At 44.4% G+C, this 26,572-nt stretch overlaps 1 protein-coding gene across 1 annotated transcript in view; it reads right to left on the reverse strand.

Annotated features, from left to right (window-relative positions):
- The window catches only part of LOC144889091 (cytoglobin-2-like), a 61,609-nt gene extending 36,048 nt beyond the window's left edge, over positions 1-25,561 (reverse strand). Inside the window, exon 1 of the mRNA XM_078768950.1 lies at positions 25,073-25,561. Within this exon, the coding sequence (XP_078625076.1) occupies positions 25,073-25,272 (200 nt within the window). The 5' untranslated portion in view covers positions 25,273-25,561. The remainder of the gene's footprint in view (positions 1-25,072) is intronic.
- Between the last annotated feature and the right edge of the window lie 1,011 nt (positions 25,562-26,572).

The following is a 26,572-nucleotide window of genomic DNA, read 5'->3' on the forward strand; positions in this document are numbered from 1 at the left end:
ATTGCATACTTTGAACAAGATCGCCCATAGGGTATGTACTCTGCTATGGTATTGCTACATTTGTAGGGGTGGGCGGTAGGAATCCCTTTAGAACATTTAGGTCTGTATTGTAAAATATAGTTCAATATGCTCCTCCGTGTTTCGGGTAGTTTAGCCATTTTGATGTATTAAGTAGGAAGATGTTAGCTTAAGAATTGTCCTGCGTAATTGTGCATCATACAAAGGGTGATGCGTTGTCCAATAAATGGCTAGGGTTTAAGGTGAAGGACTTGTATGTGAAACCTCTGTAATCTCCAGGTGAGGTAGTTAGGCAGTTAAGAGGAAGCATCGTTCATTTTTTCAGGAAAGCACCAAATTTGGCACAGATGTAGTATGGACCTATACAATTGTTTTCCTGAGGGGCGCTCAAAAATTTAGAAATTTTGAAATTAAAATTAAATCCTGAGGGGCGCCGTGAAAAAGGGGAGAAAACGGGTATTGATTCGAACTGTAGATTCTGATATTGTGGTCTTGGCAATAGCACACTACTTTACCTACCAGTCACATGGTGTGGAGGAACTCTGGATTGCCATTGGCACTGGTAAAAGCTACCGCTACCTTGCCATCCATAAAATTGCCACCGGCCTTGGCCGCAGGAAGCCCGAGTCTTTGCCATTATTTCATGCCTTCACTGGCTGCGACACAGTGTCATTTTTTGCCCAAATTGGGAAAAAGACAGCCTGGAAGGCTTGGGAGGCATACCCCAGCATCACGCAGACCTTTCATGCTCTCGCTTATAGGCCATCTGTGGACGCTATTACTATGGAACTACAGAGCATAGAAAGATATGTTGCCATCCTCTATGACCGGACTACCGAGATAAAGACAGTGAATGACATGCGCCGACACTTGTTCACGAAGAAGGCAAGAACAATTGATCACATTCCCCCAACAGCAGACGCCTTCGAACAACACCTAAAACGTGCATGTTTTCAGGCTGGACACGTATGGAGTCAGGCACTTGTGCCCTACCCAGAACTTCCATCACCAGCTGATTGGGGCTGGATGAAAACAGGGACTTCTTGGACACCAATTTGGACCACAATACCACTGATACAGGAGGCATGTTCAGAGCTTACAAGCTGCCATTGTAAGTCGGCCTGTAAAGGCAACTGTAAATGCTCCAGGGCAAATCTGCCCTGCACATCACTGTGTGACTGCGATGGACAGTGCTTGTAGTACTACGCATCTGTGTGAGAGCCTCCACCTTTCAAGTGCCCACAATATTTTAAGTTAAAACTGCAACTGTGTGTAACTTTGATTAATTAATACCATTTCATTGTTATCAGAAACCAATAAAACAATGTGTATCACTTGGAATTGAAATTTTACCTAAAATACTATGAGATTCAAGGAAAATGGAAAAAAATGGCGGTCATGTTGAAATTCAATATGGCGGCCACCAGGGGTTCTGAATTTTTGGGCGCCCCTCAGGAAAACAATTGTTTAGGTCCATACTACTTCTGTGCCAAATTTGGTGCTTTCCTGAAAAAATGAACGATACGCCCTATTTTTTGGTCTTAACTGCCTAAGTAAGGTGCCGGTGAGGCCTTGGGAAAGAGAGGGGAGGAGTTATGAGATGGGTGCCATCCAGAGAAGGAGTGGTTGGGGGAGGGGCATCTTGGAGAGAAAGATTGGAGGAGTTTCGGTCTCTTCGGCTTTTTCGCTCTCCTTGGAGGGATGGTTTTTGATCGCCTCCATTGTGGCAGTCTGCTTGTCTCTCTGGTTCCACTCCTGCTCGTATTCCAGCTTCATCATTTGCTCGTCTCACTGTTTGTCATCTGCTTTGTTGTGGGTTCGTGGCAGCTTCATCGCCAGCTGTGTCGACGCCCACCAGGAGATAAGGCCTCACTCGGTTTTCATTCCCCTTTCCGTCCATGCTTGAGTCTGGAGTGTGGCGCCTTAGTTTCTTTATTGCCATTGTAAATAATTATTTATTGTGAATCCGTGTCCCCCCCCCCCCCTCCCACACCCACTTCCCCGCCGACCCCAACATCATGTTCTATTATACCTCTGCTCTGGTATTTATAAAAAGGGAATCAACCCCATTAAAATCAGAACTAAGGATCTTGTGTGCTTGAAATGGCGGTGCATGGGAGTAGCGAGGATGAGGGAGGTGAGCCAGGGTTGGGACATAGCGGGGAGGATTATAGGCATGTAATAATATGGGCATATATCAGAGAGTACGGTAGTACTCTCTATGTAGGGATGGCGTGGAAAAAAATGACGGTCCCATCTGTATATATTGTTGCGGTTTTGCCATAAATGCAAACCCCCGATAGTTAATTGCACGACAACATGTAGCCTGCAGTAGTTAGTTATTTCTTAATGAATGTAAAGATTAGCCCCTTTCCATTGCGTAATAATCGAGACCAATATGCGTTGAATTAGGCAGGATTTCAAACCCTCGTGAGGTTGAGGGAAGAAATTTTTAATGTGCAGGAAGGTGTGGCCAAAATCACAGGCCCACGTGACCAATGAGGGGTCGGGGACACCTCACCAGCAAGCGACCAATGGGTTGTGAAACCTCCCCGAATGAAAGAGGGAAGGAGGACTGAAGCCTTCATAGGGGGAGGAGGGATTGAAGGCCAGCACGTGACCAACCTCAGCCAATGGGAGGCTGTGAAACATTCTGGAAGCTTTTCGGGTTTGATAAAAACCCCCGCCCATCGCATTTTCACCCTCTTGCTTTGTGCTTCGCCGACCCTCTTGCATTTTGCTTCGCCGATGACACTCTCTTGCTTTGTGCTTAGCCGACCCTCTTTGCATTTTGCTACACCAGACGACACTCTTGCTTTGTGCTTCGCCGACGCCCCTCATCAGCTTTGACTTCGCGGACGCCCTTTGTCTATCTGATCCGACCTGCGAGTGTTGAACCATCGCTCTTCGCCGATCCCTTGCTCTGATCCGGCTGACCTGCAAGCGTTGGCCCCTCCCATGACTCATATTGAAGCTCGTCTGCCTGCGTTGAAGCTCGTCTGAACTGCGTGGAAGTTCATCCATACTGTCTTCGAGGCGGCGGTTCATTCTTCGGACCTTACCTCATCAAGGCTGCACGTCCGGATCGAGCTGCGCGCTGCGCACAGCAGCAGCCACCCTCGAGTCAATCCCAGCACGTACATCGGTACGAGAATAACCAGTGTGTCATTCCATGTGTGTGAGTGTGTGAAGGCACCTGTGGGGTTTATTGTAGGTAAGGAATGAATAAGGTTGCATCTTCGTCTCTTTTTCTCTTTGCCTTCTAAATAAAAGGCTGTACATTTTGTTGTTGCTTTCAAACCTGTTCGGGTACGTCTTTTCACCATTGGCCTAGCATCATCCGAGACCGAATTTGGCTTGAATCAGGTCCGTAAATCAGGTCAGATAACGCCGCTTTACACACCGTGCAAATCCGCTCGGCACGCAATAAAGTGGGGGAAGCGAGGGTTCGATCCCCGGTTTTTTCGGCCGCGTGTCTTGAAGGTATTTGGGATTAATTGACCAGCAAACTCTACAGCGCGTGGCTAGGAGGTTGGCGATCGGAGTTGCTTAGCAACCCGTCGATCACGAGTTTAGTCGCTTGGGTCAACGGCCTGTGGAACCGGAGTTTGAGGGGGGACGGGGTCATAAACCCACCTTAGTACGTCGATGAACCCGGGATCCGCAACAATATATAACCCACGCCTCCCACCTCCCCACCCCCCACTCCTTCGTGTTCTCGCCAGGAAATGGATGCAATGTCCACACAGGCCATGTTAAAAAAAGAATGGAGCAAATGAGAGAACGAATAATTGAAACGAGAGAAATGGATGGAAATAAAAACGGAAATGAACATAAATAATGATGTTTTAGGTGCACAGTTAGGGGCACAGATTAAAGGTAGAATGGTAAGTTGGTTTAGGGGGGTTCAGACAAATTCCACAGAGACATGTTTGGTGATTAATAATGAACTGGAGGAACATTGCACCGGTGTGGATGTCGCCCTGCTCTGGTGGAAAGACACTGTCCATGTGACAAGCCAGTTAGAGGGGGATAGGTTATGGACTGTGAAGCGACATCTGTGGTGTGCAGGACGATTCTCTCGGGCGCTTGGTTAGACCCTGTCGACTCAGTGTCTGGAGTCGTCGACTCTCTATGCACAGAGTGTGTGCTTGTGACTGCGGGACAGTGGGTAAGAAGAAAAAAGCATAGCAGTAGGGCATTGAGAAAGGGACAGGCCAATGTGGGCTGGTGTCGGTTTGAGTCCGGTTTATCTTTGCCAATGCAGAGATAGGAGCTGTGAGTCATGCGCAGGTGGCAGCTCATGACAATGGAGAAAAGTTCGGAGAGCAAGAGACCCAAGGCCAGCAGCGGCTGCAGGGAGGGGCAGAAAAGCCTAATAGGAACAATCAGGTCATAGCGTGCAGCCATATTTGGAAATGCGAGGACGGAACTTTAAATTTAATTTAACCTTGAGAAACCTTGTTTGGAGTTGGTCCCCAGGTTGGAGAATTCAGACCAGGGTGGGTTAATAGGATCAGCCACATGTGAAATTGCCCTCCTGGGAAATTGGGTTTCACCAGGTAGCTGTGGAGCCTCACTGGCAGAATTTGGGCGTGGGATCCGACCACGAGTGTGGCACGATCCGGGCCCCACAGGGAGTCTGGTGGGGTGTGGTGCTCCCTTTCCATTGGGGCGCCGTCCGTGCGAGTGTCTTAGGTCGATGGGGTCGCCTGACCCTGGAGGGGGTTAAGACCTCTGGGGGACCGAGCTGGTTTCTCCTGGTCACATGGTATGGTGCACCATGAGGACCACTATGGGTGGGGGAGAGGGAGGTCTCTGCGGCTCTGGGACAGCCAACATGTAGAGACCTGCCATGCTGGGTGGGCTATGGACGCAGGATGATCCACACGGACTGGGTACGAGTAAAGCCCACCGGACAACCATGGGACCATCTGTGGAAAGTTATGGAGTGTTTGGGAAGGCCTGGAGAGGCCCACATGGCCTTCCACAGAAGGTCCGCTGTGATTAATGGGTTCATAGTTTGGGAAGAGAGGCCTGGTTTTTTTAAACATGGGGTACATGAGAAGATTGGCTGCAGCAGGTGCTGCTGTTATTCAACGGGCTCCCCAGTTGTAATTTGTGTTAAATTTACCTTTCCCCATTGTCATGACATGCTATGCTTTGCTTTTGGGGGTATACAGGTGAGTTTGGGAATTGGTATGGATGACCCACTGGGAAGAGTGTCAGATAGGTCGGCCATGGGATAGAGTTCTCTTGGCAACCACGGAAGGCTGCCAAACGCAAACGGGTGACCTCTTCGGTGGGGTATACAGCAAAGGGAGCTGCTGTGGTGCTTGGGGGTGGAAAGCGAAGAGAGGGGCCCAAGGAATTCCTGGATTTGGGGACTCTGCTTGCGCTGTGGGCACACACACACTGCTACACCACCCTGCCCACAGTTTAGGACCTCCCCGCTGTCAAGTTGAGGCCACACACTACAGGTAATTGAGATGCCATGGCCTTGCCAGGAATGTAACGGTTGTTGTTGTATATGTCATGTAATGGGAAGATAAGGTCAGTGGTGAGGGCAAAGGTTTAAAAGTCTGTTATTTATGTATATTTAATCAGGATGGCATATGTCCACTAAAATGACCCTCTTCTCAAATAAATACATAAAAAACAGGACCTTATTCGTAATTCCAATCTCGCACTCCCTTTATAAAGCTTCGAATCCTCATGAATATTGTTATGAATTTGGGTAAAGGAATATCTAGAGCCAGGTAGATCTGTATAGGTAACATGCTTTGACTGTCACGATAGGGAATCTACCCTGTAATAAGTTATATGTGTAGTCCGGTTTGTCGGGATAAGCTGTATTGATGTCCCCGCTACGAGGGAGCAGGGCGTGCTAAATAGTCCAGGGATTATGGATAAGATTCCTTTGTTCGTCGTCCCCCCTGTCGCCAAACCGTCGTCCCCCCTTTGTCCCTTCTGGCAATGCATGCACATATAAACACTTAGATAGGCCCTTTAGTGCACACATTAATTAGTTCTCTTCCCTTACAATGACTTCGGAAGAAGACAGGCAGGAAGTCAGATCGGGGCACTGCCGGATGGCCGCCGCCAGCTACACAACCAGCTAGCCTGGCAACATCGCGTGACACGACCTGTAACCATGCCCAAGGAATGTGTGATTGGTTGGCACGGAAGGCGCGAACCTCCAGCCAATCAGCGCTGAAGGCGCGAACCTGGCGCGAATCAGCGGCGGTGACGTGGAGAGAACGGAGAGAAGACTAGAGAACGGCGGGAAGCTACGAGACGCTGATTGGGGAGCGCGCCAAGACTGACGTCACAAGCCAAGTGATAAAAGGGGACGCTGCACGACATTCGCTCTCTTGGCCCTGAGTTTTGATTGTGCAGTCGCATTCCTCTCTCTTGGCTTCTGCTCCTCTTGGCGCTGTTCTCTCTCTCATAGCACCCTCTCTTCGCAGTGGACCTCGTGTTGGAGAACGACCCTCGGTGCTTTTGGTGCTGTGAGCGAACGGACCTCGTGTGCAACCGACGAGGGGTTTGGAGTGAGGCGTGCTATGGAGCGGACGAGGCTGGGGCGAGTGGGGCATTGGCTCAGGCCTGGCGGAGCGCGTGGGCGAAGTGGACGAAGGGTTTCTTCCCGCCGGAGCTTGGAGCCGCGTGTGGGCAAGACGATGACCAGATAAGGACGCACCACATTTCCATTACACGACGAAACATTTATTTTCGTAATTCATTTGCCCCTGTCTCGTTTCTGAAGTGAGGTGTGTGGGATCCCAATTTAGAACCGCATTTATTCATCGTCGTGTTTCATTGTTTCGGGTTCCGTTTTTTTTTTGGTTTTTTTTTGTATACTGAATCGAGGCTCGTGAAAGAGCTGACATTTACTTCACAAACAAATCAACCAGACAAACAAAATATATAAAAAGAGGGAGCGGAAGACAAGATGGGGAGAGAAGGGGAAGCACACAAACACTTGAGAGCACACAACATTTGAGAGCAGGGAGATGTGTGGGAGGGAGAGGGCTTGGGCGGAGAAGGTGTGGGAAGGGGGGGGGGCGTGGGAGAAGTATAAAACACAAGGACACCAAGGACTTCCAGGACAGAAGTTGGTATTTCAAAAAAGTGGAATTGGGGTGAAATTAGCGGGGGTAGAAAAGATCAAGGTTTTGGATGGGGGAAGATAAGAGATGGTGGTCAACAGCTGTTTTAAAGACCTGGAGGGTGGAGTGGGATTGAAGAGAGTGAGGGAGTTTGTTCCAGAGGCGGGAGAAAAGAGGAATGAAGGAGTGAAGGTGAGCAGAGAGTCTTGATTTGGGCAGTTTAACCATAAGAGGGTTGCAGGCAGATCTTGTGTGACCTGTAGGAATATTTGCGGGACAGAGCCCAGAGAGAGCTGGGGGGGGGGGCAAGGCCAGAGAGGAGTCGGTAGAAGACGGAAAGACCACCAACCTGCCTGCGGTGAGTGAGTGAGAGGCCCTTGGAGTTAGCTTCATTGCGGGAGATTCCAATGATTCTGAATGCTTTGGTTTCAACAGCGTGAAGACGAGCTAGGTGTGAGGCAGGAGCACCAGCCCAGAGGGGAGAGCAGTATTCCATTGAGCTGTGGATGAAAGCCTTGTATGTGGTGAGGAACTCAGGTGTGCCAAGGAAGGACTTCGCACGACGGAGGATGCCCAGTCGGCGACTGGCTTTGGAGGCCAGATTTGAAATGTGGTTTTCCCAGGAAAGATCATGGCAGATAGTGAGACCCAAAAGCTTGAGTGACAGAACTTCTTGGAGAGGATTATTCAGAAAGTGGATGGGAGGGTTGTCCAGTCGGTCTTTTCGGAGAGACATCGTAAGAGTGTGAGATTTGTCAGGATTGAAAGACATGTTCCACTTGTTTGCCCAGTCTGTGATTTTGTCCAGGTCTGCAGAGAGTGAGGAGGCTGCAGACTGCCGATCTGAGGGAGGAAGAATGGCGCGACAGAGAGTAGAGTCATCAGCAAAGAGATAGAGAGGATTTTCAAGAGAGTCAGAGAGATCATTGATGAAGACCAGAAAAAGCACAGGGCCCAGAACACTGCCTTGGGGAACTCCAGCCTGAACAGGAAGAGGAGATGAGAGAAACCCATTCAGGGCCACACGTTGACCACGACTAGAGAGGAAGTCCGCCAGCCATGCGTGGAGATTTCCATGGATACCAAAATAGGAGAGTTTGGTGAGCAGAGTGGGGTGCCAGACCGTATCGAAGGCACGTGATATGTCAAGGGAGACAGCTGTAATTTCCTGTTTGGCATTGAGGACCTCCATCCATTGTTGAGAAAGCAGAAGCAGCATGTCCAGATTAGAGTGACCAGGTCTGAAACCAAATTGATGATCAGAGATCAAGCCATTGGAGAAGAGGAAAGATTTCAAATCTGAAGCAATGATGGATTCCATGACTTTGCTGATAATTGGGAGAAGGCTGATTGGTCTGTAGTTGCTGGGATCTGTTTTTGCACAGTTTTTGTGCAAAGCGGTGATGTTGGCAGATTTCCAAGCAGATGGCAGATGACCTTGAGCAAAAGAAAGGGTGAAGAGAACAGAGAGAGGGAGTGAAAGAGCGGAAGAACAGGATTTTAGGACCCGTGTGCTGATGCCATCAGGTCCAGTTGCAGAATCAGAGTCGAGGGTTGACAGAAACTTTTCCACCTTGTCAGGAGGAAAGGACACAGAGTCCAGGAGCAGCTGGGTACGACTGGGTACGCTTGAAGACCGTGCCAGTTGGCCTGAGTGAAATGCCAGACTCGTCGACGCTGAGGAGGCTCTCTGAGAATGGTCAGAGAGATGTCCACTTTAACAAGCACATGATCAGATGAGCCGATTGGAGCAGAAGAAGAGCAGCAGACATTTTCAGGGAAGTTAGTCATAACCAAGTCCAGCGGGGAAGATGCTCCGTTGACTGAGATCCGGGTCTGGAAATTGACAGATTGTGTCAGTCCCAGTGAGTCACATAAGTCCTTTGCTGAAGAGCCATGGCTGGTGAGAGAGGTACGCACACCCAGCCAACTGGCATGGTGACAATTGAAATCACCACATATGAGGAAGAGAGAGTTGGGATGGGTAGATAGAAGTTGGTCCATATTATCAGACAGCGAGATGTAGATGGAGTCATCACTGTTTGGTGGACGGTACAACACACATATGAACAAAATGTGGGAGCGAAGGGGAAGCTGTAGCCAAAGGTATTCCTGGGGGTGAGGTGGAGAGAGGGCAGTGCAGGGCGAGTGAGGAAGAGAGTTTTTTATAAAGATAGCAACCCCCCCTCCAGGACGAGGCTCAGGTCTATCATACCGGAGGAGGGAGTAACCTGGGAGAGATACCAAGGAATCAGAGACATCATGAAGGAGGAAAGTTTATATTAAGCAGATCACGTCTGGTTTTTCAGAAGCAACCTGTATGGAGAGATCAGTCAAGTTTGAGCGAAGGCCCCAGATGTTTGAGGTCCATACTGTTAAAGAAGAGGAAGGGGGAGCATCGGATACAGAACAGGGCGGGGGAGAGCGCTAGGGTAAGATGTGGAAGAGGAGGAAGAGGTCGGGAGAGCTGTTGAAGGTGTGTCAGAGATTTCAGAATAGCTTGGAGAAAGGGAAGAATGGGGCGGACAAAAGGTTTGATGGTGATTGGGTGAGGCGCAGTGAGGTGTTATTTGAGGAGGGGAAGAGTGAGGCAGAAGGTTGAGGGAGATGAAGGTGAAAGTTGGAAGGGGAAAGAAGCCGGGAGGACACTTTGAGGAGGAGGGGTGAGAGGAAAAGATAGGAGGGGAGGAGTGAGGGAGAGTCTCGGAGGGGAGGGTTGTTGGGGGAGTTTAGGCGGGAAGGGGCAAGGGGGGAGATCTGAAAGGGATGGGTGATGGGGAAGATTTGGAGGGGAGGGGCAAGGGGGTAGATTTAGAGGGGAGGGGTGATGGGGAAGTTTTGGAGGGGAGGGGTGATGGGGAAGTTTTGGAGGGAAGGGGTGATGGGGAAGATTTGGAGGGGAGGGGCAAGGGGGAAGATTTGAAAGGGATGGGTGATGGGGAAGATTTGGAGGGGAGGGGCAGGGGGGAATATTTGAAAGAGATGGGTGATGGGGAAGATTTGGAGGGGAGGGGCAAGGGGGTGGATTTGGAGGGGAGGGGTGATGGGGAAGTTTTGAAGGGAAGGGGTGATGGGGAAGTTTTTGAGGGAAGGGGTGATGGGGAAGATTTGGAGGGGAGGGGTGAGATTGGATTTTGAAAAATGTACGATTAATGGGAAACGAACATTTATTGCAAAATGAGTTTCTTGAGACCTTCGAGTCAAAAATACGTTTGAGGATGCTGAAGGATGGGTGGAGTTCTGGAGAGTTTAGGGAATGTATGAAAGAGGCACTGTAACTGTAAGAGATGGAATTTTTTTTTGGAATGAATAGATTTGGTGAGCAAGTCGAAAGCATCCTTTTATAGAAGAAGAAGAAAAAGGTGTTATAGTATATGACAGAATACAGTTCTTCAGGGGACAGTTGAAACATTTTTTACCGACGTGAACACGTGATCACGAACAACGTGGTCGAAGAACGAATGAACAAATAAGAACGAACAACGGATAAGAACAGAGAAGGGAATTTTTTTTTTTTTTTTTTTTTTTGAGTTGAGATGAAAACAGAGACAGAGACCGAACGTGAAACGTGAAAAATAGAGACCGAAAGTAATTGCGAGCGCAATCGAAGAACCGCTGAGACAGAAACAAAGCCTCAAGCCAAGGTCAGACACCGTAGCCTACTAGTACTACACTAGGCCTCAGAATACGCGACACGAACTAACCGACGATTCTGTACACAGGTATGAAAAACCAACACCAAGAATACTATTAAAGACACACCAATAGTTACACACACCGAAAAAAGATACAGTTTCGACAAAAACACAATTGTGAAAAGTTACTTAACTTCGAAAGCGTGCGCGCATGGACAGCTTTGAAGAGACGTGACCTCCAATCTTGCGCATGCGCAGATCTTCCGTGACCGTTGAATAAACCTGTTCTTTTTGTACATTCTAATTCGGTTTTCGCTTGAGTTAATTCCCCTGCAGGATCGGAGCTGCCGTCGGTTCGCTCAAGGTAAGTGCTTTTGCCGCATCTTCCTCTTCCCTTCTTCCTCTCGCGGGTTTATAGCAAAGTCCGTGTTTGATCGTCGCCTCCAGTAAATCCGTTTGGTCCATCCGCGGTCCCTGGTATTAACCGGAGGGATTCGCACGACAATATGATCACCTCTATCTTCTATCAATATTCCTCATCACCAGGATAATTGTACAGTGATCAGTTAATGTATTCACCTTTTAAAGTTCTACCACCTTTCCTGCTGACTTACTCTACATGGCAACATCAATTTTTGTAAACTGTTTATTTCTTTAAATTTGAATGTGTGCCCTCATATTCAATATTCAGTCCAAGCCAGCACGTTTAACTCCTCACTAATCGCAGATGTTAAGTGTTTGCTGACTCCATTATACCCTCTTTATGATGTGATAATTCGATCACATCATCTCAGAATTTTCTAGCCAACTGTTGAGCGTCACAAATCACAACACTTTTCAAAGTAATTTGATTTAGTACAATTTAGTAATGTGATTTCGATTTAGTACAACGCAGAGTAATTTAGTACCACTGTGAAACAATGTTTCAAACCAAATGTACATTAAATAGACTAGAGGGATTTCTGAGAAATGTGAATGTTAGGTGCATTTTTGGGTAAAAGTTGGGAACCTCACTTTTTAACATAATTAGGGTATGCTGAATTTGATTAACCCGGTTCCCAAGCCGAATTTTGAGGGTTTTTTTTTTGAGTTTTGAATAAACTGCTGAAGAACTTGGGCATTGGTGAACTCACAGAGGAGACAATCAAATGTGCAGAAGCGTTCGTCTGCAGAAGATATAATGTGCACAGAACAACCTCTGTTGATTCAGCATGACATATGTTCTCCAAGACTGGTAAACCAGAAGCAATGTCACTGACAAGTGATGCACTTCGTTTCCATTTGATGCGAGTACACTATCAAGCCATGGTATGGAGAAATACTCATTGTGCCATACCTGACTTTCCTGCACCTGTGGAAATGGGATGGAAACGTGGTGATTCAGGACTAGAGCCTATTCTGATGTCACTGAGTCCAATCCCAGAAAGTTGCCTCGACATGATTTGTTGTGCATGCCCAAAGCAATGCAAGACTCGACGCTGCAAATGTCGCTATTCAGAGTTGAGGTGTACATCATTGTGTGCCTGCCAGCAACAGAGTGATGATCAGACCCCTTGTATGAATTTGATGTAGTTTGGCAAAACAACATGTGTGGCATTCCTGAATGTATGTGCTTCATGGTCATGTATACTTAATTTAAGAATAAATGGTTGTATGAAACATTGTCTTGTTAAAACCATTTCTCATTTTATGGTGTCCAATTTCAATATCAGTTTGAATGTCTCTTTCAATATGTCGCCAACCATAATATAGACCAGACGGATTTATGAAAAAAGGTCATGTATAAGCTTCTAGGTGCATTTTGGGGTAAAAGTTGTAAAGTTAAAGTAAAAGAGCTGCATGTATATTGTATATACATGATATATAAATGCTTGTTCAAAGAAATTGTCCAAAAATGGCAATTTGGTTGCCATTTTGTTTATGCTAATTAGAAGGTCAAAACCTCAAAATTCGGCTTGGCAACCGGGTTAATAGAATTCAGCATACCCTAATTATGTTAAAAAGTGAGGTTCCCAACTTTTACCCAAAAATGTACCTAGAAGCTTATACATGGATTTTTTTCCATAAATCCGTCTAGTCTAAAAGAAAATAATTATATATTTTCGCATCAGGATGGAGAGAATGCAACAAAGTAGCCCAACTAACATACACTACCACTCTACACGTTATCTGTATATCCTACTTACAGGAGCCACTTGGTGGTGGAGTGGGTGAAGTTTTGTTGTATTGCCCTCTTTGGTGTGTGTTCTAATTCCAATGGCTAATGAGTGGAAATTTCCAGACTGTTGCGCATGGCGACCTGTCCGAGATTAATTCGAGCCACGGAAACATTCATGACTTATCGTGAATGCCTTGATGCTCTGCCAATAGTAGGGCTGAACACAACCAACTACTTACAGTGCTGCCACTTCCCTGCTCGTGTACAATTGCTTTCGTTTATGCATATGTACGAGACTGCTGGAACGTATATACTCTACCATCGTCATTGGCATCAACTTACGAGCATACAGCTCTGGCATCTATGTTTAATTACAGGAATATGGTGGATGGACCGTACATAAAATGTAGAAGTTCTCAGTTGTGCGAACATGCTTTGTGTCAAATTTGTCCTCATGCCAAATGTAACTCAGTTGCAGAGAGATGGTCATGCACGAATGGATGATGAATGGCTGCCACATTGTGTGTATTCCTGTGAACAATTTCAAGACAGGTGCTGTCTCCATGGCCAGAAACTATGGTACGAGGATGTATTTTTCAAACATATGAGAAGATGTGTTTGTATTTTTAAGCAGTGAAGCCACTTCAATATTTGGCTATGTCCGTCCACCAAAAATAAAGTAGAAGAACCTTTCTAACCCACTGTTTAATTCTAAACGGTTCTAAAGGGTAATTCTAAAGGGTAATTCTAAAGGGTAATTCTAAAGGGTAATTCTAAAGGGTAAATCTAAAGTGTAATTCTACAAGGTAATTCTACAGGGGTAATTCTAAAGGGGTATTCTGAAGGGTAATTCTAAAGGGTAATTCTAAAGGGTAAATCTAAAGGGTAATTCGAAAGGGTAATTCTAAAGGGTAATTCTAAAGTGTAATTCAAAAGTGTAATTCGAAAGGGTAATTCTAAAGGGTAATTCTACAGGGTAATTCTAAAGGGTAATTCTAAATTGTAAATCTAAAGGGTAATTCTAAAGGGTAATTCCGAAGGGTAATTCTAAAGGGTAATTCTAAAGGGTAATTCGAAAGGGTAATTCTACCGGGTAATTCTAAAGGGTAAATCTAAAGGGTAATTATAAAGGGTAATTCCGAAGGGTAATTCTCAAGTGTAATTCTGCAAGGTAATTCTACAGGGTAATTCTAAAGGGGAATTCTACAGGGTAATTCGAAAGGGTAATTCTAAAGGGTAACTCTCAAGGGTAATTCTACAAGGTAATTCGAAATTGTAATTCTAAAGGGTAAATCTAAAGTGTAATTCTTCAAGGTAATTCTAAAGGGTGATTCAAACGGGTAATTCTGAAGGGTAATTCTAAAGAGTAATTCTCGAGGGTAATTCTAACGGGTGATTCTAAAGGGTAATTCTAAAGGGTAATTCGAAAGGGTAATTCTAAAGGGTAATTCTAAAGGGTAATTCTAAAGGGTAATTCTAAAGGGTAATTCTAAAGGGTAATTCTAAAGGGTAATTCTAAATGGTAATTCGAAAGGGTAATTCGAAAGGGTAATTCTAAAGGGTAATTCTAAAGGGTAATTCTAAAGGGTAAATCGACAGGGGAATTCTAAAGGGTAAATCTAAAGTGTAATTCTACAAGGTAATTCTACAAGGTAATTCTACAGGGAAATTCTAAAGGGGAATTCTAAAGGGTAATTCTAAAGGGTAATTCTACAGGGTAATTCTAAAGGGTAATTCTAAAGGGTAAATCTATAGGGTAATTCTAAAGGGTAATTCTAAAGGGTAATTCTAAAGGGTAATTCGAAAGGGTAATTCTAAAGGGTAATTCTAAAGTGTAATTCAAAAGTGTAATTCGAAAGGGTAATTCTAAAGGGTAATTCTACAGGGTAATTCTAAAGGGTAATTCTAAATTGTAAATCTAAAGGGTAATTCTAAAGGGTAATTCCGAAGGGTAATTCTAAAGGGTAATTCTAAAGGGTAATTCGAAAGGGTAATTCTACCGGGTAATTCTAAAGGGTAATTCTAAAGGGTAAATCTAAAGTGTAATTCTACAAGGTAATTCTACAAGGTAATTCTACAGGGTAATTCTAAAGGGGAATTCTAAAGGGTGATTCTAAAGGGTAATTCTAAAGGGTAATTCTAAAGGGTAATTCTAAAGGGTAATTCTAAAGGGTAATTCTAAAGGGTAATTCAAAAGTGTAATTCGAAAGGGTAATTCTAAAGGATAATTCTACAGGGTAATTCTAAAGGGTAATTCTAAATTGTAAATCTAAAGGGTAATTCTAAAGGGTAATTCCGAAGGGTAATTCTAAAGGGTAATTCTAAAGGGTAATTCGAAAGGGTAATTCTACCGGGTAATTCTACCGGGTAATTCTAAAGGGTAAATCTAAAGTGTAATTCTACAAGGTAATTCTACAAGGTAATTCTACAGGGTAATTCTAAAGGGGAATTCTAAAGGGTGATTCTAAAAGGCGATTCTAAAGGGTAATTCTAAAGGGTAATTCTAAAGGGTAATTCTAAAGGGTAATTCTAAAGGGTAATTCTAAAGGGTAATTCTAAAGGGTAATTCTAAAGGGTAATTCGAAAGGGTAATTCGAAAGGGTAATTCTAAAGGGTAATTCTAATGGGTAATTCTAATGGGTAATTCTAATGGGTAAATCTAAAGTGTAATTCTACAAGGTAATTCGAAAGGGTAATTGTAAAGGGTAAATCTAAAGTGTAATTCTAAAGGGTAATTGTAAAGGGTAATTGTAAAAGGTAATTGTAAAGGGTAATTGTAAAGGGTAAATCTAAAGTGTAATTCTAAAGGGTATTTGTAAAGGGTAATTGTAAAGGGTAATTGTAAAGGGTAAATCTAAAGGATGATTCTAAATGGTAATTCTAAAGGGTAATTATAAAGGGTATTCCAAAGGGTAATTCTAAAGGTTAATTCTAAAGGGTAAATTCTAAAGGGTAATTCTAAAGGGTAAATTCTAAAGGGTAATTCTAAAGGTTAATTCTAAAGGGTAAATTCTAAAGGGTAATTCGAAAGGGTAAATTCTAAAGGGTAAATTTTAAAGGGTAATTCTAAAGGGTAATTCGAAAGAGTATTTCTAAAGGGTAATTCTAAAGGGTAGTTGTAAAGGGTAATTGTAAAGGATAATTGTAAAGGGCAAATCTAAAGTGTAATTCGAAAGGGTAATTGCAAAGGGTAATTGTAAAGGGTAATTGTAAAGGGTTATTCTGAAGGGTAATTCTAAAGGGTGATTCTAAAGGCTAATTCTAAAGGCTGATTCTAAAGGGTAATTCTAAAGGGTAATTCTAAAGGGTGATTCTAAAGGGTAATTCTAAAGGGTAATTCTAAAGGGTAATTCTAAAGGGTAATTCTAAAGGGTAATTCTAAAGGGTAATTCGAAAGGGTAATTCGAAAGGGTAATTCTCAATGGTAATTCTCAAGGGTAATTCTAATGGGTAAATCTAAAGTGTAATTCTACAAGGTAATTCGAAAGGGTAATTCTAAAGGGCAAATCTAAAGTGTAATTCTACAAGGTAATTCTACAGGGTAATTCAAAAGGGGTATTCTAAAGGGTAATTCTAAAGGGTAATTCTAAAGGGTAATTCCGAAGGGTAATTCTAAAGGGTAATTCTAAAGGGTAATTCTAAAGGGTAAATCCAAAGTGTAATTCTACAAGGTAATTCTACAGGGTAATTCAAAAGGGGTATTCTAAAGGGTAATTCTAAAGGGTAATTCTAAAGGGTAAATCTAAAGGGTAATTCGAAAGGGTAATTCTAAAGGGTAATTCTAAAGTGTAATTCAAAAGTGTAATTCGAAAGGGTAATTCTACAGGGTAATTCTAAAGGGTAATTCTACAGGGTAATTCTAAAGGGTAATTCTAAATTGTAAATCTAAAGGGTAATTCTAAAGGGTAATTCCGAAGGGTAATTCTAAAGGGTAAATCTAAAGGGTAATTATAAAGGGTAATTCTCAAGTGTAATTCTGCAAGGTAATTCTACAGGGGAATTCTAAAGGGTAATTCTACAAGGTAATTCGAAAGGGTAAATCTAAAGTGTAATTCTTCAAGGTAATTCTAAAGGGTGATTCAAACGGGTAATTCTCGAGGGTAATTCTAAAGGGTGATTCTAAAGGGTAATTCTAAAGGGTAAATCTAAAGGGTCATTGAATAATGAATGAATGAATGAACTATCGTTTTAAGGCCATTTTCCCCGCGAGAGCGGGGGTTAGCCTTGCGGGCCCCATGACAATCGTGGTTCCCTGTTTGAGACAATGTTTTTATGGCCGGATGCCCTTCCTGACGCCAACCCTTAGTTGCCTCTTACTATGCGCAGGGATACGGTGCACCTATTCTAAGCTGGGGTACACACCAGGATCATTCATCCCAGCAAGCTGGTCCTCAATTTGCCGACCTCGGAAGGATGAACAGGCTGAGTCAACCCCCCTGGCATTAATTCAGCGATTGATCGGGATTCGAAACCAGGATCATAGGATCCCAAGCCGGCACCCTAACCGCTAAGCCAACACCAGGCTACGATGTCAGAGACTGGTAGACAGTTATAAGAAACGCCTACTTGAGGTTGATTCTGCCAAAGGGGGCAATTCCACCTATTTGGAGCCAAGGGTGTACTTACTTTTTCCACATGCAAAACCTGCATTGATGTCTATCTAAATTATACAATGGACCACAAAATGTATATGTTTCATGATATCTGTTACACCATATCACCTCCATCCATCAACACCGTTGAAATGAAGATCAAATAGCTGCATGTTGAAATATGTTGAAAATGTCAAAACTTTACATGGGGTGCACCCACTTTTTCACGTGACTGCATATGGGAGCGTACGCTGGATCACCACGTTGCTGCGTCCTTGAACGACTCCTCAGCACCATCCCGACACACACCACTGTGTGTGCTATGGAATGAGGTGTTATTACGGTGGCCGGAGTGCATATCCTGCCACCAACCTCCTTGAGGGATGACCCAATACCCTGGTACTCATTTCGCCGACCTCAGAAGGATGACAGGCTGAGTCAACCCCACCTGGTATTAATTCAACAGCTGAACAGGATTTGAACTCAGGACCTTCGGATCCCAAGCCCACCGCCCTAACGATGAGGCCAACACCAGGTATAAGGGAAGGGGAGGGGAGGTTTAATCTGCCGATTTAGCATAATCCAGAAACAATTGCTGCTTTTTTTGAAGGCATTAAAGGTCACACACAAGCACTTTCACACATATACCCATACACGCATGCACACACACATACATGCACACATACATGCACACACCCATACACGCACATAAACACACATACACCCATGCACGCACACATACACACATACACACATGTACACGTACACACATACACGACTGGTCAAAAGTTTTAGAACACCTCAATTTTTCCAGTTTTTATTGAAATTTAAGCAATTCAAGTTCAGTGAATAATCTGAAATGGTACAAAGGTAAGCAGTCAACTGCTCGAGGTTAAAACAAAAAGTTTAGGTCAGCAAAAATGGGAAAATAATGTAAATTGCACAGTTATATTGTAAAAAAGGCCTTCTTCAGGGAACAAATAATGGGTTAACAACTTACAGTTGTTCTGCAGCAATGTAAGTAAATTAAGCCTTGAAAGTTGATGTAAAACAATTCCTACAGGTGTCCCTACCTCTGCTGAATACTTGATTACAAACCCCCTGTCTGTATAAAAGCAGTATTGGAACAGACTATTATTACACCCTCCGAAGCATAATTTGGACAATATTGCACTGCAGGAAGTAGTATGTTGAAAACTGGAGGAAACTCTGACAGGAAGAGGTCTGGCAGACCCAAAGCCACAACAGAATCAGAAGACAAGTCTCTGAGAGTCAGCAGCTTGCGTGATCGGCGGCTCACAGGACAACAGCTTCAAGCACAGCTTAACACTGGTTGAACGAAGTAAGCAAGTCCCAGTTTCAACTGTGAAGAGAAGACTTCGAGCTGCAGGTTTGACAGGTCGAGTGGCAGTAAGAAAGCCATTGCTAAGATGGCAAAATAAGAAAAAGAGGCTTGCCTGAGTCATGAAGCACCGCCAGTGGACTACTGAAGACTGGAAGAAGGTCTTGTGGACCGATGAATCAAAATTTGAAATATTTGGTTCATCACGCAGGGTTTTTGTACGCCGTCGAGTAGGCGAAAGGACGGTTCCTCAGTGTGTGACACCAACTGTCAAACATGGAGGAGGAAGCGTGATGGTCTGGGGCTCTTTTGCTTGATCCAGAGTCGGCGACTTGCACAGAGTGACTGGCACCCTGAACCAAAAGGGCCACCACAGCATTTTGCAGCGCCATGCAATACCTTCTGGTATATGCCTAGTTGGTCAGTGGTTCATCCTACAGCAAGATAATGACCCTAAACACACCTCCAGGCTATGTCAAAACTACCTTCGAGGAAAAGAACAAGACGGTAGGCTTCAAATCATGGAATGTCCAGCACAGTCTCCAGACTTAAACCTCATAGAGCTGGTTTGGGATGAACTGGACAGAAGGGTGAAAGCAAAGCAACCTACAAGTGCAACACATTTGTGGGAACTTCTGCAACAGTGTTGGGAAGAACCTCCCAAACAATATTTGAGGGTAATTATTTAAAGGGTAATATTTAAAGGGTAATTCTAAAGGGTAATTCCGAAGGGTAATTCTAAAGGGTAATTCTAAAGGGTAATTCTAAAGGGTAAATCTAAAGTGTAATTCTACAAGGTAATTCTACAGGGTAATTCTAAAGGGGTATTCTAAAGGGTAATTATAAAGGGTAATTCTAAAGGGTAATTCTAAAGGGTAATTCTAAAGGGTAATTCTAAAGGGTAATTCTAAAGGGTAATTCTACAGGGAAATTCTAAAGGGTAATTCTAAAGGGTAAATCTAAAGGGTAATTCTAAAGGGTAATTCCGAAGGGTAATTCTAAAGGGTAATTCTAAAGGGTAATTCTAAAGGGTAATTCTATCAGGTAATTCTAAAGGGTAATTCTAAAAGGTAAATCTAAAGGGTAATTATAAAGGGTAATTCCAAAGGGTAATTCTAAAGTGTAATTTTGCAAGGTAATTCAACAGGGTAATTCGAAAGGGGAATTCTAAAGGGTAATTCGAAAGGGTAATTCTGAAGGGTAATTCTACAAGGTAATTCTAAAGGGTGATTCAAACGGGTAATTCTAAAGGGTAATTCTAAAGGGTAATTCTAAAGGGTGATTCTAAAGGGTAATTCTAAAGGGTAATTCGAAATTGTAATTCTAAAGGGTAAATCTAAAGTGTAATTCTGCAAGGTAATTCAACAGGGTAATTCTAAAGGGTAATTCTAGAGGGTAATTCTAAAGGGTGATTCTAAAGGGTAATTCTAAAAGGTGATTCCAAAGGGTGATTCTAAAGGGTAATTCTAAAGGGTAATTCTAAAGGGTAATTCTAAAGGGTAATTCTAAAGGGTGATTCTAAAGGGTGATTCTAAAGGGTAATTCTAAAGGGTAATTCTAAAGGGTAATTCTAAAGGGTAATTCTAAAGGGCAATTCTAAAGGGTAATTCTAAAGGGTGATTCTAAAGGGTAATTCTAAAGGGTGATTCTAAAGGGTGATTCTAAAGGGTAATTCTAAAGGGTAATTCTAAAGGGTGATTCTAAAGGGTGATTCTAAAGGGTGATTCTAAAGGGTAATTCTAAAGGGTGATTCTAAAGGGTAATTCTAAAGGGTAATTCTAAAGGGTAATTCTAAAGGGTAATTCTAAAGGGTAAATCTAAAGTGTAATTCTACAAGGTAATTCTGAAGGGTAATTCTAAAGGGTAATTCTAAAGCGGTTTAAAGGGTAATTCTAAAGGGTAATTCTAAAGGGTGATTATAATTGGTTCTAAAGGGTAATTTACGTTGAATTATATACTTGAATACTGTAAAACACAAATTGCGTTTTTGCCACTTTCAAAAGTCTTCCGTTCAGCAGAACTTTGACAAAATATGACAGGCATTTCACATCACCATAACCAATCCACAACCAATCAAATTTGCCGCTCGCAGACCCCGCCCATTTCCTTGTTTGTCAAGACTGCACGGGGTCATGTGTTCTATTTCTATGAACTCTCTAGTTGATATGTTGTTGTTCATTTCCTTCCACCCTCCGTCACTTCACCTTTTCCATGAATGTGCATGCATCTTATGTATTAAAATGGGAAGCTTGAGGGCGAATTGGCTGCCAACCAAGCTATTTTGTGGCACATCCACACACGCACTGATTTTCGATTTTGCTCATTTTTATCGAATTCCATGTTTCCTTTCAAACAGTCAAAATTTAGCTTCTTATTGCCAAAACGATTTCTATTCCACTAAATTCGGAAAATTCAATTCTCCCGGAATTCCGGCGCAATTGCTCCGTACATTCATGTTTTTTACTGCATGTCATTACCTCCGCCACCAAATCATGTCATTACCTACCTCCGCCATGTCGTTACCTCCGCCTCCCCTTTTTATATACTTTGTTTGCTTGTTTGTTTGATTTGTTTGTTTGATAAATGTTCGCTCTTTCACGAGCCTCGACTCTGTATACAAAAAAAAAAAGAAAAAAAAAAAAGGTGGATGAAAGTTATGTTTTCACCTCTGTCCGTTTGTCCGTTTGTGAACAAAATATCTCAAAAAGTGGTGGACGGATTCGGACGAAATTTTGCAGAGATGTAGCGTATCTGACAAGGACGATTCGATTCGATTTTGGTGAAGATCAGGATCCGGATCCAGCTAGTAAATCTTTAAAGTGATTCTTCACCATTGAGTGATATGGTCAAAAACGAGGGGTAGATCAGGGTATGAACGACTGGACCTATCTATGGTGATTCCTGTGATTGATTTTGATTAAATATGATTCTGTATTGAGATTTTCTGGTCTACTCTGGGATACAAAACGTAAAGTGTTCACCAGGTGGAGGTATGCTCTCTGCTGAATGCCGTTCTAGTTTTATCTGTACTACATTAGTATCCTTTCTGCTTCTGGAAACCTTCACCTAATGCTTCTAAGTGAATAACAATTTTAGTGAATAAGAAGTCACCAGTTTCTCGGTTCTTTCTTTTTTTTTCATTCCTCTTCATGTTCAATACAATTTCTGCATGTCGTCACATCTGGACTTTGTAACCATGACATTTGTCCTTGGTCTTTGTAACCACAATTGGTCTTTAATACTACATCTGAATATGCTTGAACTCTATCGCCACGTCTGTCTGCTCCCCTGAATACTCCAGGCATCTTTGTGACTTCTCGTATCAGCAAACAATGACCATGAACTGTATATTGTTGTACCCATGGCTTCTGGCATGACAGGCTCTATGTGTGTAGAGAGGGAAAGTGAATGCGAAACGTGATTGAACTTACTCCACATGTGGCACATGTACTATGTCTCTAATTTGACCGATATCATGTTCCCAGCTGAGTACTTTCATCCTGTTTCTCTAATCCCATGTCAAGAGCCCATCGACCATTCCGATTTGTCCATTGTAGACGTCCTTTGTACGCAGGTACAGCGGTGGCTTATTAGCGAGGACACTGGATTGGTATCCCAGAGGTAAGCCGAGTGTTGGCTTAACGGTTAAGGTTTAAGATCTTAGGGTCTTGAGTTTGAGCCCCTGTCGTGCCAATAAATAACACCAGGTAGGTTGGATAAGCCTGCCATCATTCCGACGTTGGCAAAATGAGCACCAGCTTCCTGGAAACAGGGGCACTGCATCAGCCGCACAGCCACGCTCTCAGCAATGATGCAACCAGCAGTCACGGGCTGCATATGAAATAATAATCCCAGAGGTCGTGGTTCTAAATCCAACTGAAAAGAGCAGTACACACGATGTTAGGAATTAAGGTCGTGATGCTCGTGCATTCATTGTGATCGGTCCCTTACCTTGTTTACAGGTCATTCTTAATGACGAAAATGGCCCATAACATTCTCTTGTACTTTCTAGTTAAAATCAAATCAAATCAAACGTTTTGTCTTATCTCGCTCAGGTCCGAACACAAAATGTCCAAACATACAAGTGCATCTCCGGTATATGTATAATAACATAGGAGTACCTGTGATATTTCATGTGAGGCACATATGTAAGTAGAACGGCACTCAGTAGAGAGCATACCTCTACCTGGTTGGGCATATCACTCAATGGTGAAGAATCACTTAAAAAATTCTACTATCTGGATCCGGATCCGGATCTTCACCAAAATCGAATCGAATCGTCCTTGTCAGACACACAACCGGTCCAACAGGTTTCGTCCAAATCCGTCTATAACATTTTGAGATATCCTGCTACGTATCGTTTTTGGCCCGATCTCCCAATGGTGAAGAATCACTTAAAAAGTTCTAGTAGCCGGATCCGAATCCGGATCTTCACCAAAATCGAATCATTTCGTCCTCACATACGCTACATCTCTGCCAAATATCGTCCGAATCCGTCCACAGCTTTTTGAGATATTTTGTTCACAGACAAACGGACAAACACACAGACAGTCAGGGGTGAAAACATAACCTACATCCACCTTTGGTGGCGAAGGTAATAAATACCTGGCGTGTGCGTTTGAGGATTTGGCGATTTGAACCTATAACCAACCATGGAAGACCATCAGCCCAAATCGGTAAACCTTTGCAATACTGTACATCATTTGGTTCAAAATAATACGAGTTCACTTGCAATAGACTTTTGACACAGGAGGAGGTCATTTGGACCATGAAAGCCTGTTATTACCAAGCTATGGTTGTTGGTCCATGCTCTATCCTTCTAACTGCGAGCGTCAAGCAAGGAAACAGCAGGTACCACTGAAAAGTCTGGTATGACTGAACTGGAGTTGAAACCACCGACCTCGCAAGCTCAGCGCAGACCCTCAAAGTCGAACCATGACCCCACCGACCTCCCAGACAGCAGATCCTCTGATGCTAACCATTACCCCACCGACCTCTCAGACTCAGAGCAGACCCTCTAACCATTACCCCACCGACCTCCCAGAGAGCAGACCCTCTAACCATTACCCCACCGACCTCCCAAAGAGCAGACCCTCTAACCATTACCCTACCGACCTCCCAGAGAGCAGACCCTCTAACCATTACCCCACCGACCTCCCAGAGAGCAGACCCTCTAACCATTACCCTACCGACCTCCCAGAGAGCAGACCCTCAAACCATTACCCTACCGACCTCCCAGAGAGCAGACCCTCTAACCATTACCCTACCGACCTCCCAGAGAGCAGACCCTCTAACCATTACCCTACCGACCTCCCAGAGAGCAGACCCTCTAACCATTACCCTACCGACCTCCCAGAGAGCAGACCCTCTAACCATTACCCTACCGACCTCCCAGATAGCAGACCCTCTAACCATTACCCCACCGACCTCCCAAAGAGCAGACCCTCTAACCATTACCCTACCGACCTCCCAAAGAGCAGACCCTCTAACCATTACCCCACCGACCTCCCAAAGAGCAGACCCTCTAACCATTACCCGACTGGCCTCCCAGATAGCAGACCCTCTAACCATTACCCCACCGACCTCCCAGATAGCAGACCCTCTAACCATTACCCCACCGACCTCCCAAAGAGCAGACCCTCTAACCATTACCCCACCGACCTCCCAAAGAGCAGACCCTCTAACCATTACCCTACCGACCTCCCAGAGAGCAGACCCTCTAACCATTACCCTACCGACCTCCCAGATAGCAGACCCTCTAACCATTACCCTACCGACCTCCCAGAGAGCAGACCCTCTAACCATTACCCTACCGACCTCCCAGAGAGCAGACCCTCTAACCATCACCTTACTGCCTCCCAGACTCTTCTTCACCGATGTGAAAGTCAAAACTGCTGCGCGAAACTGAAAAGCCTCATCTTAGATTGAAGCGTTTATTGTCAAGCTGAGACAATTAGGCGCAGCCATTGCATTCACTCGTACAAACGTGATAATGATGGAACGAGCTCAATAGGGGACCCAAAACCAAACCCAACACCAAACCCCAAACCCAAACCCAGGACTCTCAATTAGCAGCTTTTGAACAATGACGGCAAAGCATTTAGCGTGTCTTAAACGGGATTCTGGTGATGCAGGTAGGAGATATAAAAAGAGCGGTGATGATAGTGTAGGTCGTGCTAAAGGTCCCAAGGGAGCGATACCTCAAGCCTCCATACCTGACGAATATGATGACCCCGACCCGGGCGATGTCCTGTTGCAGAGCGCGCCACGAGTCCTTGACGAGCTCTCGCTGAGCCTCGTTCGGTCTCTCCGCGGGGCTCACCAACGAGTCCTCGTGACCTTCGGCGCCTTTTGAGGAGGAAGATTCCTGGCACGGAGCTTTCCGGCGCTCGAAGAAGCGCAGAAAGTTCATCATCGCGGTGAGAAAAACGCGCACGGAACGCCGGGAGCGGGGTTCGATGAAGAAGTGTCCTTTATTGTCCCACTACTTCCGCCGGCAGCCGCGAATGTCGTTCTTTACAGCTTGATCGCGTCGGAAATACACTCGTGTTTAGATCGAGGGGACGGCCCTTGGAAATGGAGCCCCCCCTGCACAGCCGAGGGTCCCGCGCTGAATCCTGGCGTCGCGTCGACGACAACATCCCGGGCCGCCGCGGGACGGCAGCTGGAGTGGAGGAGCCTGCCTGGCCCGCCGGGACCCGATGTGCAAGGTGGGGGTCGGGACAGGTACGCCGGCCGCATATTGATGGAGGCGGAGTGAGTGCCTCTGGTATATCTTATTATAATAGAGCAAACGTATGTGGGGATGTTTGTTTGTTTATTTGTGACCAAAACGTATTTGTCTTCAACTAAAAAAACACCCAAAAAACAGTCTGTGAACTCATAATTACATACTGTTGGAATATACCTTTTGACCCTTTACACTGCTGAGACCCCTCAAACATTTGACCACCCTTTAAATCCACCAAAAAACCACCAATACCCCATAAAGACGCCAAATACTCTTAAAGACTGCAAAGACCCAAAATACCCTTAAAGACCCAAAACGACACCGAAGACCTAAAAGACCGGAAGACCCAAAACACCCTGAATACCCAAAAGACCCCAGAGACCCAAAATACCCCGAAAACCCAAAACACCACAAAGATCCCGAAGAACCAAAATATCCCAAAGACCCTTAAAGATCCAGAGGAACCAAAAGACCCTTACGACCCAAAAAGACCCTGAATACCCAAAACACCATGAAGACCCAAAAGACCCGGCAGACCCAAAATACCACAAATAGTGAAAGACCCCGAAGACCCTTAAATATCCAGAAGACCCAAAGGACCCTGATGACCCTTAAAGACCCCAAAGACCCCAAATACCCTTAAAGGCCCAGAGGATCCAAAATACCCTTAAAGACCTTGAAGATCCAAAATATCCCAAATACACAAAATGCCCCAAAGACCAAAAAGACCCTGAAGGCCCAAAAGACCCCAAAGCCCTCAGAAGACCCAAAATACCACAAATACTGAAAATACCCCAAATACCCTTAAAGACACAGAAGACCTTAAAGATCCAGAAGACCTAAAATACCCTGAAGACCCTGAAATACACCAAAGTCCCAAAAGACCCTGAGGGCCAAGAACACGCTGAAGACCTCAAAGACCCTTAAAGACCATGAAGACCCAAAATATCCCAAACACCCAAAATGCCTCAAAGATCAAAAATAC

This window comes from Myxine glutinosa, unplaced genomic scaffold (assembly GCF_964187855.1).
Source record: "Myxine glutinosa unplaced genomic scaffold, kmMyxGlut1.1 SCAFFOLD_752, whole genome shotgun sequence".
Taxonomy (NCBI): domain Eukaryota; kingdom Metazoa; phylum Chordata; class Myxini; order Myxiniformes; family Myxinidae; genus Myxine; species Myxine glutinosa.